A 15495-nucleotide genomic window follows, 5' to 3' on the forward strand; every position below is an offset into this window, starting at 1 on the left:
TTTGTTTTAATTAATTTGCCCCAAATGATTGCACCAATCTGTTATCGATAACGATAAATTATTATTATATTTCAAAAGTGGTGTATTGACAAGAGTTCACTTGCGGTCACACTTGCTACAAATACAAAAGCAGTGGTATTCTCGAATAAATAAGAAATAAGTAATGTCTTATTCCTAAGAATGAGCCTCAAAAATACGTGCGTTGAGGCACCACAGTATTGCTAACAACTCGCTAACGTTTTGCCCAAACGCCACAAAACTATGAGGTGAGTGTGTGCAGCACAGATTAAGCGACAACTGAACCCGATGATGACTAATCGATTGCGCTTTGCTTTCAGTTGTCACTACGCGGAATCGGAATCGTCGCAGTCCGAGAGCAAAATGGACATCTCCGAGACGCCAACGGACTCCACAGGCGTCTCGCCGCTGGCCGACGAGCGGATGCCAAACAAAGTGAACGATGCCACCTCGCAGCAGCATCAGATTGAGGAGGATAAACGAGAGAATAACGAGAACGTGAACTCTTCATTACTGGATAATCGAATAATGCGGCCGGAGTTGTTGCTGCCGCTTGGTGGCGGAGGAGGAGTACCACAACGACATATGACAACCGAACGCACGCTAACGCTGGCTAACAGCCATCCGCTGATGTCACCCACAAACACAGACTCCGACTCGGAACCGTTTCAGAGCAAGCGCAACAATTTCCCCGACGTTGTGCCAACGGAAGCTGTGCGCAACACGCTCAATCAGCAAAACAATATGCGCGTGAAGCCGCCAAAGGACGCAAAGGTCAGTCTGTTGCGTGCCAATAGCCCGGATCTGATTAGCAGTGAGTCGGATGCGGATGTCTCGCAGTATTTGGCAGCTGTGGAGTCGAATTTTCAGTCTGTTTCATTGCTGCCCAATGCCAACAACAAGGCATCGCGCAAAACTAAGCGGATTGGTGTTGGTGGCGAAGACATCTCCAGCTTGGATTCCATATCGAATCACAGCTTCGATGATGACGAAGACATCGAGCACAATTTGGCCTCATTAAGTCCATCAAGTTCACTGATCGATGGCCTTGATGGCGAAGACGATGACGATGATGACGACTGCGAGGGTCCCGAACTGCTGCCCGACAACGATGATGACCTAGATGATTTCGGCATGGCCACAACGCCCACGCCACATGCAACTGGTGGCGCTGTGGTTACCACAACAACTGCTGCTGCAACAGCCGAGCTGCCGCAATATACGGCGGATGAGGAGCGACGCGACTCACGCAATTGGCAAAAGATAACGCTGCCGGATGGCAAGACCCGTGAAATTGATATGCGCGTCATTGAGCCCTACAAGCGTGTGCTCTCCCATGGCGGCTATCTGAAGGCTGGCGGACAGAATGCCATTGTCATATTCTGTGCCTGCCATTTGCCGGACAGATCGCGAGCCGATTATAGCTATGTCATGGACAATCTGTTTCTGTATGTGGTGAAGACGCTGGAGCAGCTGGTCACCGATGACTATGTGCTCATCTATCTGCATGGCGGCTCCAACAGGCGTAATGTACCACCCTTTCCATGGCTCAAGCGGTGAGAGCTGCACAATGTGTTTATCGAGTAACTGATTGCTCAAATAATTGTATGTTCTTTTAGTTGCTATCAACTGCTGGATCGCCGCTTGCGCAAGAGTCTGAAGCACATGTATTTGGTGCATCCCACATTCTGGATCAAGTCCCTGGTTTGGATGGCGCGCCCGTTTGTCAGGTGAGCAGATGCGAATGATAAGGCAGCGAGTAATCAGCATTTACAACTAAGTAGAAATCGAAGAATATCAATGACACGGCTTTTAAATAGTGTTTTTCCATTGAAATGAGAGTGTATAATCGATGCATAACTATGATCAGTTTAATATTAATATAAATTAGAGTCATTGATTGAAACTTACAATTTCATCGAAAGTATTTACATCCATCGAGAGAATTTTATATACGTAATCCATTATTTTTGGTCAGTCTCGAAATGATTTGCATAAGAATGTATAATCAATGTTTTCTGCATAAATTAATTTCAGGATTTTTATTAATATTGTCAGAGAAATTATAAAGACAATCCCAGTTTCATTCAACTGATTTGTCACTGATTTAATAAGGCTTTAAAATTGTATTAACTTTTTGCGCTTTCAAAAAGTATTTGCATTAAAAAAAACCAGAGAAAGTTGAGATCATTACTTTAGACTGTGTACAAATGATTTACATAAGAATATATATTCATTGTTAACTGCATAAATTAATTGCAATTTTTGTGTTCCCCACAGCACAAAGTTCTGGCGCAAGCTGATCTACGTTAAATCTCTGGAGGAACTGGGACTGCATGTGGTTGTGGAGAAGGCAGCCATACCGGAGAAGGTTAAGCAATACGATGCCAAGCGACACTGAGTTTAGAGACATTGGCAAACCATTCCCCCTGCACTCACTCCTCACCAAGATTATCTCTAGCTGCTCCAATCTTAAAGCAGCATTTTCAAATACGGTTCGCTCGCATTTGTGTTTCAGCATTCCTCATTTTAGGACTACAGTTTAATTGATTTTACTTCATTTTTTATGTACTCGATATTCGATATTTATTTGAAAACACTCTCGCTATGCTTTAATTTAAGATCTCAATCTTTGTGATAATTTATTTTTGCCTTTTCACCAACTCAATGAAACTCATCTAATTACTATATTGTATTCGCTATGTGTTATGGAATGGAAGAGTGTAGATGGCGTTCAACAAGACATCGAACAAGTTTTTTCGTAGCACTTTACTGACAGCAGTAAGAATCAGACACACATTTATATAGTACTATATACACCCACACAAACACACACTCACACACATGTAGCTGTAGCAATTACACTAATGCATAGTTATAAGCAATCATGATCATGTAGCTTCCGCTTCAGTTTCATATATATACAAGACACATACATAGATATATATACATATATATGTCACTTAATATCGCATAATCGCTACAATAATTTTTCTAGCCTGGCTTTTTTTTGATAATGTTTAAAAAACAAAGAGAACGTAAAGCAACAAGAAACCACCAGACTTCCGTATCGTACGTGTTACCTTCTTTGTTAAAACAAAAATGAAAATGAAACCTAAAGCAACTCAACTGAATTTAAAATTAAGCCAGTTTTACGATAATTGAAAATGTTTAGCTGAATTTTTTGTGTGCATCGACACCACACCGACCCCGACCACTGATGAAGAGAGAAGGCTCGACCCCATGCCAGTGTCCATTCCCTTGCCACCTCCCTCGTCCCCCCACTCATTAAATAGCTGTTTAGCGTGTAAGTGAAACTAGTGACCATTAATATATATATTTAACATGGACAACAATTTGATATTTAAATCTACAAAACTCACACATAACCCACAAAAAACAAATGAACATATGAAATGTAGTTGTATAGTTAAGCATATAACCGATATTGATATTAAGGATGCGATCTTTTGTTGGTTTCCTTATTGCTTCAATGATAATAAAAAAATTAAAACAAAACAACAATGCAAACAAAAATGGATTACGAGTAATTACTTTGATCGCAATCCCAGAGATTCTGATCCTCGTGGAATTGTATCAACACCAACTCATAGGTGACTATTGTGCCAGCTACCTAAAAGTATATAATTGACTTATTATTAATCCTTTCGCTTTTGCAGTTGAATCAACCTACACTCAACACTAATTTCCTGGTTAGATGAAAGAACTTCATGCCACTAAGTGCCACTAAATCACTGGTGATTTCATCAGCAAAACGCTTCGTCTCGGAGCACCATGAATCCTTGGGCACACAGCGCAAATAGCGCAGCGAATAACGCGACTCATCGTGCACGCTGGCTGCGTATAAGGACACGGCCAGCGTTCGTCCTATCAGGAATATGAGCGAGAAGTAAAAGTAAACAGCGTGAGTCACCGAAGGCATTTGACTGGAAATAGAAAACATTGATTAAAGTATGTTTAAGAGAAGTCATCAATACTCACTTCAAACTGCGTAACAGTTGAACACATATAAAGTAGAGATTGTTGGAAAAGGATACCATGGTAATCAACGATATGGCATTGTCCATTTTACCACACAGGCCGCAAATGTTACGATATTGTATGCGTCTCTCCGACCAATACGAAGGTGGCATGTGCTGTAATTGAAGAATAGCTAAAGGATTTCTCATCAGCAACGCTGTCAACTCACCATTCCTTTGAACTTTAGTAAATTGTCGTTGAGCTGTCGAAACTTGGCTGCCAAGCCAACGCTGACAATCATTACAAACACATCCATATAGTTCCAGATAAACGTAGAGTAGACATTCTGCAGTTTGCCCCACAACGCCAAGGGCGGCGAGTAGCCCATGAAGTAAAAGATCTCATCGTTGGTAAGCATAAAGAAATTCCGAATGGGATCATCGGTGACATTGCAAACCGAGGCGTAGTTGATGGCCGAAATCATGCTGAGCAAGTGCTCCGCTGAAAGTATTACAACATATTAAGAAGTAAGAAAGCTACAGTCGAGTGTGCTCGATTGTGAGATACTCGTAGTGGGTAGTGAATAAAAGCAAAACAGAGCGGTATTAATTTTAATATATTAAATTAAATATTAAAATATACTAATGGTTGTATTTGGTATATTGAATAGTACTATATTCAAAATATAACATAGAGTACTGAAATATATAAGATTGTCAGCCAAATCACCTAAGACCCCATTGCAGTAGGATTTTTCCCCATAACACAAAAGTATATTTTAAGTAACTTCTAGAATTTATATCTGATCGAAACCATATTTTCAGGAAATTACGAAAACTATTTGAAGAACTGGATATTCATACAGACGGACAGATATACATGAATATATTGACTCGGCTGTCAACCTGATGAAGAATATATATACTTTATAGGGAGATGCCTCCTTCTGCCCGTTACATCCATATGCTGCAGGCACAAATATATAATATCCTTCTACCTTATGGTTAGGGGGTATAAAAATCTATTAAGCTTCCCTTCACCGACTTACCAAAGGACAGCATCATGCCCACCAGCATGACCATGTGTATCGTATGCGCCATGCGCCACTTTTCCTTCTGCGTCTGATACTGTGGCAAATCCTGTTCGATATCGTGCCAATGCATCATCAATTCAGGCCACTTGCGTGCCAAATTGAGAGCTGTCATGCAGACCAACAGAATGCAGCCTCTGAAGATGATGGGCTTAATGTTGTTAAAGCTAATGGGTCCATCCAACACCTTGAAGATGGTCAAGGTCAGATCGATGAGCGTAGAGGTGATAAACAACAGACAGCAGCAGGTGCGAACATGCAGCCAGGAGAAGCTCAGGCTGCTGGGATGCTTCGCTGTGACTCCACGGACCGGCATCATGGCAAAGAATTGGGCGGTAAGTAGCACTTTGCCCACAGCCTCATGGAAAGTGCCATTGTAAAGGAATTGGTCACGGGTTTTGTCACGCAATTCTAGTTACAATTCAATGTAATATCAAGTTTACGAGAATATCAAGTATACGCTTACTTGTGACCACATTTTCATCGCACTCCGCTTGCAGTCGACTTATGTAATCCTGCGAGGTTTCCAAGAAGGCACGCTTGCGAGCGCTGCATAAAAAGATTAATTGTAGTAATATTTATTTGTATTTAAGTGCAATATTTTTACGTCTCGTGCAGCAAATCAAGTTTCCTCAGCAAAGGCGACTTCTTAAACTTCTTCCAGCGCCGAAATTTGCGTCCCAACTTGGGCAAAAGCCTCATTGCTCAATCGCAGGCAAAAGCCAACTGTGCAGAAAAATAAATAACAAGCTTGTCACTGCATATCCTGCCAATTAAAAATGCACCTGTTGTTTTGCACTTATCTATAATTAAAGCGACAACGTGGCATTTATAAATAACACTACAAATTGCAGGTCATTGGCGCACAAAGCTATAACTCAGCTGTCTGTTAGCAACATTTTTTGCAAGTTCTGCTTCAATTGTGTGTATTCCTTTTTTCAGTGTTCATAGCAATCATTAACTTTGTCCGCTTTGTTGAACTGCAACAAAATCAGTTCGTAGGTGACAATTGTGCCAGCCACCTAAAAAATATAAGTAAAGTTTATATATTATATATGTTTATGGTTCTTTTTTAAATGAGTATAAAGTTTAATAAATACCGATATGACAACGCCTCGAGTGAGCCGAAAGAACTTCATGCCCGTTAAAGCCACCTGATCCATGTGCACTTCCTCCGAAAAGCGTTTGAGCTGTGAAAGAAAAACATTTAACCAAAATTAATTCAATTTACAGAATGAGTAAATTATTAATTAATTTCTTAAAATCTGAAATTATAAATAATGTATAAAAATAAATTAGTATTTACCACCAATTTTAAACAATTAAATTTATAGAATATTTGAATTCAATTTAAAGAATGAGTAAATGGAATTGCATTTTAAATAAAGCTACTTACTCTAATAAAAACAACATTTCATAGTATAAGAATAGGTTAATATAAACCTCAAATCTTAGGCAATTAAATTTGTAGAATAATTGCTAAATTATTAGATTATTCTGTTCTTATAATTGATACAAAATATAAACGAAATATTGTTCTATTATTAGTCATATCTACTATTACATCTTCATTATTTTGTACTTCTAATTTATACACAATATAAATGAAATAGTTGTCTATTATTATTTTAATCTTCTATTTATATATATAAACTTTCCTTTATATATCATTAACTTACCTCTGATGTCCAGTATTGTCTAGGTACCAGTCGAAAGATGAGCAAAGGTCGCTTAGATTCATCATTAATGCTGGCGCTATAAAGCGAGAGTATCAAAGTGCGTATAAGCAAATAGCCCAAGGAGAACCAAAAGTAAGCGGTATGAGAAGCAGAAGGTTTCTTCCTAAAAGATTCAATATAAATTCTATAAATACTTAATAATAAATTAGCAAAGTACTTACTGCAAACTCTTCAATATCTTGCCACAGATAAAGTACAAATTGTTGCTGAAGCAGAGCAGAGTTATGACTGAAATAGCATCATCCACAACATTGCAAAGTTTGCAGAGATTGCGAAAATTAATGCGACACTGTATCCAGTAGTCAGCGCTAGTGGGCTGCAAAGCAAAGAAAACTGATTAATAGATCAGAAACTTATTTGAAAATCTATTCTACCATTCTAGCTTCACGTAGCATATAATCGTTGAGCTGGCGAAAGCGTGCCGCTAGAGAAACACTGACAGCCATGACAAAGATGTCATTGAAACTCCAGGCGAATGTGGCCAACACATTAACAATCTTGCCCAGCACACCCAAAGTAGTAGAGTACTCCACAAAGTGATAAAACATGCTAAAGACTATAAGCAAATAGCTATCAATGGGTCGATTGGGCAGCACAGGACAAGCGTTGACATAATAAATGCTGGACAGCATGCTCAGCAAGTGCTCCACTGCAATGAAGAGTATATAGAAAGTAAAATATATATCTACATCATGCCTAACTCACCCAACGAACAACCCATGGCAATTATCACAATCATTTTGATGTGATGAGCCAAGGCGCCACGTTCTTTTTCGGTGCGCAAAGCGGGCAATTGTGACTCCACCATTTGCCACTCAATCACTAGAGCTGGCCACTTGGTTGCCAGTTGAAAGAAGGCCACCGAGATGGCAAAGATCGAAGCATAGAAGACCAGAGTTTCCACCGAGTCAAAGTCAAAATTCACATGCATCACAAAGGCGGCCATGTAGCCAGAGCTAATCAAAAACAATATGCTGACCACCAGCGAATAGCAGGAGCGAAAGCTTAGCCAGCTGAAGCTTAGATCTTCGGCGTACTTGGAGCTGACGCCGCGAACGGGCATCAAGGCAAATATTTGAGCTATGATGAGCACTGCAGAGAGAAAAGAATAGAATGTGGAGTAAGTTGAATGATAGTAGGTTAGACTAACCTGGTTTGATGGCCTCCTGAAAGGAGCCGCTGTGCACATAATCCTCTCTATCAGCGTACTGCAATAAGGCATTGACTAAGAAATATAAGATATACACATATACATATATTTTATTTTCATGTGAACATTATTTGTTAAATTAATGTTATTTAGGAAATATTTTTGGGTAAGTGAAGTGAGGTAATAATAAACAAGTCAGAAAGCTACAGTCGATCCATTTTAAATAAAAGCAAAACAGTGAGGTACTAATTTTAGAACATAGAAAATTACCGCAAGAATACTAAAAATATACTAAGAGCTATATTTGGTATATTGATATAGTACTAAATTCAAAAGCGGGTATACAAATGAATGTTAGTAAGGAATTATTATAAGTAGTAGAACAAATAATAATAATAATAATAAATTAAGCTAAAAATAATGATAAGAAAATGCAATACAATAATTAGCATTCTTTATAATTGGAAGTGATGTTAGAAGACTTACTAATAGTAATAAATGATACAATAAAAATGAAACTCGAAAATATAATAATGAGTAAGTAACACTCAATTTTCTCAATATTAAATTCGCTTTTATATTACAGTTTTCTCATTGGCAATAAAAATTACACAAACTTATAAAAAGGGTCTAAAAAAACAAATACATAACAAATAAGACTTTTTCTGAGCTAAAAAAAAACTCATAAGTAAATGATTTTTCTTATTAAAATAAAGTACAAATGAACATTATTTACAGTGTCTAAAAAAATACACTTACACAAAAAATACTCATTCACACTTAAATAATAGTTAATTTTCTACTCTGCTTACGTTTGGGCCAGCGTTTTTGACTATTCCGCTTATGGTTCATCCTCCGCTTTATGTTCGTCCTATAAATAGTCCTTTAGCCCAATTATATTTTTAGAAAATCGTGTCAACTTACGCGCTGTCGGCGCGTGCCACACGCCAGAAATTGATAAGTGCCACACTCTTGCGCCGCTTGGCTGCAACACCTATTGACCGCGCCATGTCAGGCGACAAACTGTTGCCACTTTCATAACAAACAGAACACTTAAGTTGTAGTTTAGCTTTAATGCCAGGACATGCCAATTGAATATATGTGTTTTGTGCGCTATCTGTTTACAAATCTGGTTTTTGCAAATTGCAGACACACTCATTAAATATGCAGCACGCTGACTATGAATAGAAAATACTCTTTGAGCTGCCCGCGCCACGACTGCAGATGCTCTTCTGCACCTCAGAGCCGCTCATTTGATTAATCAAGACCAGCTCATAGGCCATCAGCGTGGCAGCCATCTGCAAAGAATAAGTTTAACAGGAATACTTTGTAGATAGTTTATAAACTCACAGCAAAGATTAAACGACGTGTCATAAAGAAGAAACCTTTGCCGCTGAGCGCAAAAACGTTGCTTAAAAGTATCTCTTGGATGCGCTGGAGCTCGATACACCAGAACTCGGTGGGTATTTCAAAGAGTGTGTAGCAAATCTCTCTGGCTTCCTGTGGTATAGCTGCAGTAGCAAACATCATGTTGGAAAGACGTGTGATGACATAGAACAGACAGAACCAGAAGTACAGCTCATCCATGAAGCTGCCACGAGCTCTAAGAAGAGACAATGAAAGTTATCAAAGCTTGTTGCCACAAAAAGTCGCTACTTTACTTGAAGCTGTGATAGATTTGCACGCACACAAAGTACATGTTATTCGAACACGCCAAGATGACCAAGCCGGACAGCTCCTTGTCATACACTTTGAGCAGATCACTGAGCTCTAGAATATCATAGCGCAGCTGTTGCCAGAACTCATTGGACATACGTTGCCCAGCATGCTGTCTGATGCGCCAATGCAGCTGCTGAAAGCGCAGCTGAAAGGCACGAGAGATCAGTATCAACAGGATGTCCACAAAGTTCCACACGAAAGTCATGGCTAACGTGGTCCATTCGATGAAGATCGCTTGCACCACATTGAAGTGGAATACGGTGAAGAGTTCTTGACGTTCGCGCTGAAAGTAATTCAACCAAAAGTCCACATCCAACTGACACTCTTTAATCTGCTGATAGTTGCTATATATGGCACTGCCCACATAAGTCGAGTGCTCACATAGAGCAGCCACAAGCAAAACTACGCCCCAAATGCGTATCCGACGCCCAAATTGTCGACCAATGCGACAATCATAAGCGGGTTGTAGAAAAATCAACTCACAGCGAGTTGTTTGCTTAATGATTCGAGGCCAGCGAAAGGAGAGTATGAGAAAGACACTAAAGCCAGCAATGCAGATTACGCTAAAGCTAAGAGATCCTGTCGAAAACAAGGAGATTTATTAAATAGGTTAAAAGTTTAATAAACTTACCTATCGTGTATATCTTGAGGCCATTTTCGAAAACTATTTTGGAGGAGAGCACGCAGTCCATGATGGCAAAGCCCAGTATGATGCAGCTTACAAGAAATGACAGAGAAAACCAACGAAAATGCACTTTCTCCACGGCAGCATTCGGCGATACACCAGACACGGGGAGAACGCCCAAAAACTGCGCCAAAATCAGAACTACAACAGAAGAAACTCCGAGTAATTAAAGGAAACTTAATTGCCAATCACTTACAGGGTCCGATGGCATGGTGAAGTGTATTTTTATTGCGCTGCATTTGCCTCTGCATTGCTGCTGCTTGTTTACTGGCCAAATGTGGCATGCAGCACTTGTAAAAATACAACGATTGCCATCAAACGAGCGTGTGTACAACGGGGCGTATGACGCAACTTTTATTAATGAGCTTGCAGTTAAGATCTGATTAGTTAACAATGTGCCATGACAACAAGAAATGTGCTTAAGAGTGCAGCTACTAAAATAAGTGCTTAGCAATAAACAGTTCGCTGCCGAATGGAGCCCTGATTAATGACATCGGAGATCATCAGTTCATAGGTGATTATTGTGGTGCCCATCTGCAACAGAATTTAGAGTTAAAAGAATTTCAAATGGTGCTTCAATTAAATAACTAACAGCCAGCACTAGTTGACGAGTTAGATAAAAGAAACCATTGCCAGAGAGCGCAGTCATATCATTGCCCAGTTGTTCGCTGAAGCGCTGCACCTAAAAAGTATTTTGATTAGTAATAATTTTTAAATGGAACTGCCCCTCACCTCTGTGGTCCAAGCCTTGGAGGGCACATCTCGCAGCGCTGTAATTATTTTGAGCTCGTAATCATTGATGGAAGCGGTGACAAAAATGGTCAAAGTTGTGCGTGCAACAGCAAAGATGAGCGAGTACCAAAAGGCAACCATCACTATAGTATCCACGCCAATGTTTCTGCAATAAAATGTTTATATAAAATAAGAGTTTTATAGTGGTTGACACTCACTTGAAGCTGTTGAATAGCTGAAAGCATATGAAGGACATGTTGTTGCCAAAGGCGAGCAGCACAAGTGGCGCAATAGCTGCATCTAGGAGACGCACCAGACGCTTCAAAGCCAAGTAATGTTGTCGCACCTCGGTCCAAAAGACCGCAGGCATTACTTTCTTGTGTACGGCGGCAATGCGTCGATGCAGCTGATGGAAACGTGCAGCGAGGCCGATGCCAATGCACATAATAAAGCAGTCAGTAAAAGAGCGAGGATACGCAATTGTCTCGTTGATCCACTGCAAAGAAGACAGTCACATAAGAAATCTAATCAAATTATAAATTCAACTACAAAGTCACCTCAAGGAAAGGCAGCAACCAAATCTTGTAGGGCAAGATAATGTAGAGATGCGGTCTCTCCCACTTGTAAACGCCTTCCAAGTAGCTCACATTAATGTTGCACTGTGTGCGTTCCAAATTGCTCAAGTGAAAAGAATTGGCCAGCAGCAAAAAGTGTTCAACTAAAAGGAACAGATTGTTAACCTTAGAAGTAAAACATTCTTAGATATACAATAGGTTACTCACTCAAAGCAGATGACATAATGAGACCCACCACGATGTTAATGCGTCGCTTCATTTTGTATTCATCATAGAAGCGATAAGGTATGCTTAGAAAGAGCTGCTCCACGCGATGCCAATGCTTCATTATGCGTTGCCAATTGATGGCCAATTTCCAGAAGAACACATGCTCCAGCAGACACACAATATAAAGCGCCAAGCTGCTGGAGGTGTGAAAATTAATGCCCACCTCAACGACATAGTGTAAAACTGTGCCAAATTCGCAACAATTGAGCAATAAAATAATGGCCGAGTAAAACGTGCGTAGACTAAGCCAACGAAATTTGATATTATCAACATCGAGCGAACGAATGTTATTCACAGGCAGCAGACCATAGATTTGTGAGATAAAAAGTACTGAAAGAATGAATGCAATTTTGTTATTAAACAATATCTATATTGTATTTTATTCTACTTAGTTTAGATTATTATATGACACATGTAATTTAAGCAACAATACAGATTCTAAGCTTGTTTTAATATGAAATGATGAAATAGAATCATTAATTTTAAACGAAACTATTTAATTGAATACTCAAAGCTTATATAGCCCAAATAAGTATGCAACACTTAATTATATTAAACTTTCATTGTGAATCTAGATTTAATTGAAGTGTTTATTAATAAAATTTGTATATGTACATGCTGAATTTTTCAAAACAATAAAGTAGATTACTCCACGAATATAATTACATTCTTTGTTATGTTGAATCATTTATATTAAACGAAAGAATTTCATTGAAAAGTATTGAGCTGAAAGTTCATATTCACATTGCCAAAATAAGTATGCAACACTTATTTATATTAATCATTTTCACAGTGAGTCAACATTTAATTCAGTTATTTACAAATAAAATGTGTATACATGCTGAATTACTTAAAACAATAAAGCAGTTTACTGCACAAATACAAATACATATTATTTGTTAATTAACCCCTGGCTTACCTTGCGAAACAGCGCGATAGAAAGCTTCGCCTTGTGGCATGGTCAAAACTGAACTATGAATGAAGCGTGTGCTTGCGACAAGTTGACAGTTGTGTATGAAGCATGATGATGATGGGGGCGTGGTTTTTTTTTACAATTCAGCAGCAAGTATTTACTACAATTTAAGGCTAATTGCGGCACCTGTCGGCCGGCCATGACGAATGGCAATTTGCCAATGCAAATGTTGCCAATTTATCACCCGCACAAGGGCAACAATCCTTTGCGACGATTTGGTTCATCGAATTGCAGCAACACCAGCTCATAGGTGACAATTGTGCCAGCCATCTGAGGAAGGTAAACGTTTATAACACGTACTTAACTCAATAACAGATTATACTCACACCAAAGAGCAAACGACGAGTGAGAAAATAGAATTTCTTGCCGGACAAAGCCACAGTTTGTGTGGACATTTGAAATATCAGTCGCTCCACCTCGACGCACCAGTTGCGAGTGGACACTCGCCTCAATACTCCGAGTGCACTCCTTGACTCATCATTGATGGTGGCTGCTGTAAGAAAGACGCAGGCGGTGCGGGCCACCAGATAAAGTGTGGAGTACCAGAAGTAAACATAGCTAATGGGCCAACGCAGTTTGCTAGAAAGTAAAATGATCTATAAGAAATTGTATTAATTCATTAGAACGGAACTCACTTGAATATGTTAAGCAGCTGACAGCAGACAAAGTACAAGTTATTCACGCAGGATAACAAAATGATGCTGGACAACGCATTATCCACGCGCTCTAGCAACTCACACATGCGCACATAATGCTCGCGAATCTCGATGAATGTGGACTCCGAGATGTGTTCTTCGTGCTCCAGCTTGCGAATGCGCATGGAGATCTGCTCGAAGCGATAGGCCAAGCCTTTGCTGACCATCATGATGAAGAGATCCATGTAGTTCCAAATGAAGGTGCAAGTGCCATTGACAAGCTGCAATTTAAAAAAGAAAGTTGCTCTTATATATAATATAAATATAATATAAAATTCTCTATAATCTTTTATAATCTATAAATAGAAGTCAAGTCCAACATTATTATGAAATTATTAATGCCCGTAAATAAATTCAATAACTATTTAAGTTATTTTAACAAATAAATAATGAAATATATCATAGCTTTGAATTCCCACACTTTTAAATCAGTCACATTTTCTTACCAATATATAGATAGCAGTGATGCGATGATAAGGCATCACCTGAAATACATATTCATAGTTGTGCAGTATATAATTGTCGAAAGACGTATCCGCAGTTGTGTTATGAGCCTCTGCGCAGATTATAATCCGCTGTTCAAAATTCACAATTGCAGAGGCTTGATACAAAGAATGTTCAACTGCAAATAAATGTGAGTTATTAAAAATAATTTTTCTATTCCCACACTTACTAATGGAACATATAATTATTATAACAGCAGGCAGACGCACGCGTTGCATTAAGTTGATGGGCAGCATCTCATAAGGTGGCTTGTTGAAGGTCAGTTCCAAGCGTGTCCAGTGTCGCATCAAAGCAGGCCACTTACTAGCCAAATCAATAAACAAAATGCAAGCGCATTCTACAAAAGTGAAGAATACAGGACCCACTGAAAGGAGAGATATCAAGAAGTTGCCTTAAATCAATATAAAATATATATTTATATTTACAATTAATAGAAAACAATAAAAACTCTCAGGACTTGATTAAGTTTCATTCAAATTTTAAAGAAAGAAACTGTTTGCATCCTTCTTGCTCTTACCAGCTCTCTTGAGTTGAGTCACAAAAATTTATATATGTTGAAACGTAAAGGAGTTTCATTCTAATGATAAACATAGAGTATAAACTTTGAAAAATCCAGACTTATTGCACGATCAAATTATGCAATTTGTATTGTAAATAAATACATATTGAAACTCTCAAGACGTAAAGCACTTTCCTTCTCACCTTATGATAGGGTACAAATGTTGATAAAACCCAGCCCTATTACAAGATGAAATTATGGAAACTTTTTACATTCTCTTTGCTATTACTAGCTATGTTTTACAACATTTGCTTACCAAAATTCTTAGCTGTAATGCCAATCTTGAATAAATGCTTGAGCATGCTGACAAGTAAAACAGAAGTGACCACCATAAAGATAATGGTGACAAGCATTTGCAGCGATTTGAATTTAAATCTCATGCGACGTGGATTCGGCTGCCAAATGTTGGTTAAAGGCATGAGTGAAAAGCATTGCGCTAGTAACATGACTGCGAGATATAAATTGAAGTATTATAAATAGGAATTTAGCAACAATTTAAATAAATAATTATACGAACTCACCTGGATATACAGCCCTATGAAACGTCTCGAGCTGAGCATAATCCGTGGGCTTCTCATTGTTGATGATGTTGAAATCAAAGTCAATGTCATCTGTGGGTTTGGTTGAAACTTCGTCCGCCTGCTTCACCTTGCGATTGAAAATGTGCCGCAATTTCCAGCCAGAATGTCCTTCCATGTCGCCGGTCATTTGTGCACTGAGCCATTCTAGCAAATTGTGAGAAATTTGCTGGTCACACTACAAAAGGGAAATTACTGACGGTTGGAAAAGCAGTTATCAAGCGCAAGTT

The 15495-nt window shown here is 38.9% G+C and overlaps 5 protein-coding genes across 5 annotated transcripts; 1 reads left to right on the forward strand and 4 right to left on the reverse strand.

Moving 5' to 3' along the window:
* Nucleotides 1-87: 87 nt before the first annotated feature.
* Nucleotides 88-3422, forward strand: LOC133842007 (protein prune homolog 2). Its single transcript, XM_062274896.1, has 4 exons — nucleotides 88-266; nucleotides 339-1574; nucleotides 1638-1748; nucleotides 2299-3422. The coding sequence occupies exons 1-4, from the start codon at nucleotides 262-264 to the stop codon at nucleotides 2417-2419; spliced, it is 1473 nt and encodes a 490-aa protein (XP_062130880.1). The 5' UTR covers nucleotides 88-261; the 3' UTR covers nucleotides 2420-3422.
* Nucleotides 2685-5820, reverse strand: LOC133842008 (gustatory receptor for sugar taste 64f). The gene is made up of 7 exons (XM_062274897.1): nucleotides 5697-5820; nucleotides 5556-5638; nucleotides 5048-5500; nucleotides 4229-4500; nucleotides 4021-4175; nucleotides 3709-3965; nucleotides 2685-3648 (listed from the first exon to the last, which is right to left on the reverse strand). The coding sequence occupies exons 1-7, from the start codon at nucleotides 5789-5791 to the stop codon at nucleotides 3560-3562; spliced, it is 1404 nt and encodes a 467-aa protein (XP_062130881.1). The 5' UTR covers nucleotides 5792-5820; the 3' UTR covers nucleotides 2685-3559.
* Nucleotides 5821-5975: 155 nt separating this feature from the next.
* LOC133840139 (uncharacterized) lies at nucleotides 5976-15395 on the reverse strand. Its single transcript, XM_062271801.1, has 26 exons — nucleotides 15209-15395; nucleotides 14944-15135; nucleotides 14298-14492; nucleotides 14071-14246; nucleotides 13565-13845; nucleotides 13256-13508; nucleotides 13112-13199; nucleotides 11897-12139; nucleotides 11672-11832; nucleotides 11333-11610; nucleotides 11115-11280; nucleotides 10975-11058; nucleotides 10842-10916; nucleotides 10329-10506; nucleotides 9640-10276; nucleotides 9329-9581; nucleotides 9174-9276; nucleotides 8903-9101; nucleotides 8791-8849; nucleotides 7979-8053; nucleotides 7534-7920; nucleotides 7203-7477; nucleotides 6990-7144; nucleotides 6769-6931; nucleotides 6190-6279; nucleotides 5976-6111 (listed from the first exon to the last, which is right to left on the reverse strand). Exons 1-26 carry the CDS (start codon nucleotides 15393-15395, stop codon nucleotides 6028-6030), a joined length of 5037 nt encoding a protein of 1678 aa, XP_062127785.1. The 3' UTR covers nucleotides 5976-6027.
* LOC133842009 (gustatory receptor for sugar taste 64c-like) lies at nucleotides 9046-10666 on the reverse strand. The gene is made up of 5 exons (XM_062274898.1): nucleotides 10579-10666; nucleotides 10329-10523; nucleotides 9640-10276; nucleotides 9329-9581; nucleotides 9046-9276 (listed from the first exon to the last, which is right to left on the reverse strand). Exons 1-5 carry the CDS (start codon nucleotides 10664-10666, stop codon nucleotides 9157-9159), a joined length of 1293 nt encoding a protein of 430 aa, XP_062130882.1. The 3' UTR covers nucleotides 9046-9156.
* On the reverse strand, nucleotides 10560-13099 carry LOC133842010 (gustatory receptor for sugar taste 64b). Its single transcript, XM_062274899.1, has 7 exons — nucleotides 12876-13099; nucleotides 11897-12286; nucleotides 11672-11832; nucleotides 11333-11610; nucleotides 11115-11280; nucleotides 10975-11064; nucleotides 10560-10916 (listed from the first exon to the last, which is right to left on the reverse strand). The coding sequence occupies exons 1-7, from the start codon at nucleotides 12913-12915 to the stop codon at nucleotides 10830-10832; spliced, it is 1212 nt and encodes a 403-aa protein (XP_062130883.1). The 5' UTR covers nucleotides 12916-13099; the 3' UTR covers nucleotides 10560-10829.
* Nucleotides 15396-15495: the final 100 nt, after the last annotated feature.

The sequence above is a fragment of the Drosophila sulfurigaster genome, chromosome 3, assembly GCF_023558435.1.
Source record: "Drosophila sulfurigaster albostrigata strain 15112-1811.04 chromosome 3, ASM2355843v2, whole genome shotgun sequence".
NCBI lineage: Eukaryota > Metazoa > Arthropoda > Insecta > Diptera > Drosophilidae > Drosophila > Drosophila sulfurigaster.

Bases quoted from the DNA above. Each gene is read 5' to 3' on its own strand.
- LOC133842009 (XM_062274898.1), bottom strand. From the start codon at position 10,666: ATGCCACATTTGGCCAGTAAACAAGCAGCAGCAATGCAGAGGCAAATG. The intron at 10,524-10,578 runs GTAAGTGATTGG...CTTCTGTTGTAG, and splicing joins TCACCATGCCATCGGACCCT to TTCTGATTTTGGCGCAGTTT. The intron at 9,582-9,639 runs GTAAAGTAGCGA...GTCTCTTCTTAG, and splicing joins CAAATCTATCACAGCTTCAA to AGCTCGTGGCAGCTTCATGG.
- LOC133842007 (XM_062274896.1), top strand. The intron at 1,575-1,637 runs GTGAGAGCTGCA...ATGTTCTTTTAG, and splicing joins CCCTTTCCATGGCTCAAGCG to TTGCTATCAACTGCTGGATC. The intron at 1,749-2,298 runs GTGAGCAGATGC...TGTTCCCCACAG, and splicing joins ATGGCGCGCCCGTTTGTCAG to CACAAAGTTCTGGCGCAAGC.
- LOC133842010 (XM_062274899.1), bottom strand. From the start codon at position 12,915: ATGCCACAAGGCGAAGCTTTCTATCGCGCTGTTTCGCAAG. The intron at 11,281-11,332 runs GTGAGTGTCAAC...ATTTTATTGCAG, and splicing joins CAGCTATTCAACAGCTTCAA to AAACATTGGCGTGGATACTA. The intron at 10,917-10,974 runs GTTAGTTATTTA...ATTCTGTTGCAG, and splicing joins CTCGTCAACTAGTGCTGGCT to ATGGGCACCACAATAATCAC.
- LOC133842008 (XM_062274897.1), bottom strand. From the start codon at position 5,791: ATGAGGCTTTTGCCCAAGTTGGGACGCAAATTTCGGCGCTGGAAGAAG. The intron at 5,501-5,555 runs GTAAGCGTATAC...AATTGTAACTAG, and splicing joins CGATGAAAATGTGGTCACAA to AATTGCGTGACAAAACCCGT. The intron at 3,649-3,708 runs GTTGATTCAACT...ACTTTTAGGTAG, and splicing joins GAAATTAGTGTTGAGTGTAG to CTGGCACAATAGTCACCTAT.
- LOC133840139 (XM_062271801.1), bottom strand. From the start codon at position 15,395: ATGACCGGCGACATGGAAGGACATTCTGGCTGGAAATTGCGGCACATT. The intron at 13,200-13,255 runs GTGAGTATAATC...TACCTTCCTCAG, and splicing joins CTCGTCGTTTGCTCTTTGGT to ATGGCTGGCACAATTGTCAC. The intron at 6,932-6,989 runs GTAAGTACTTTG...TGAATCTTTTAG, and splicing joins AAGATATTGAAGAGTTTGCA to GAAGAAACCTTCTGCTTCTC.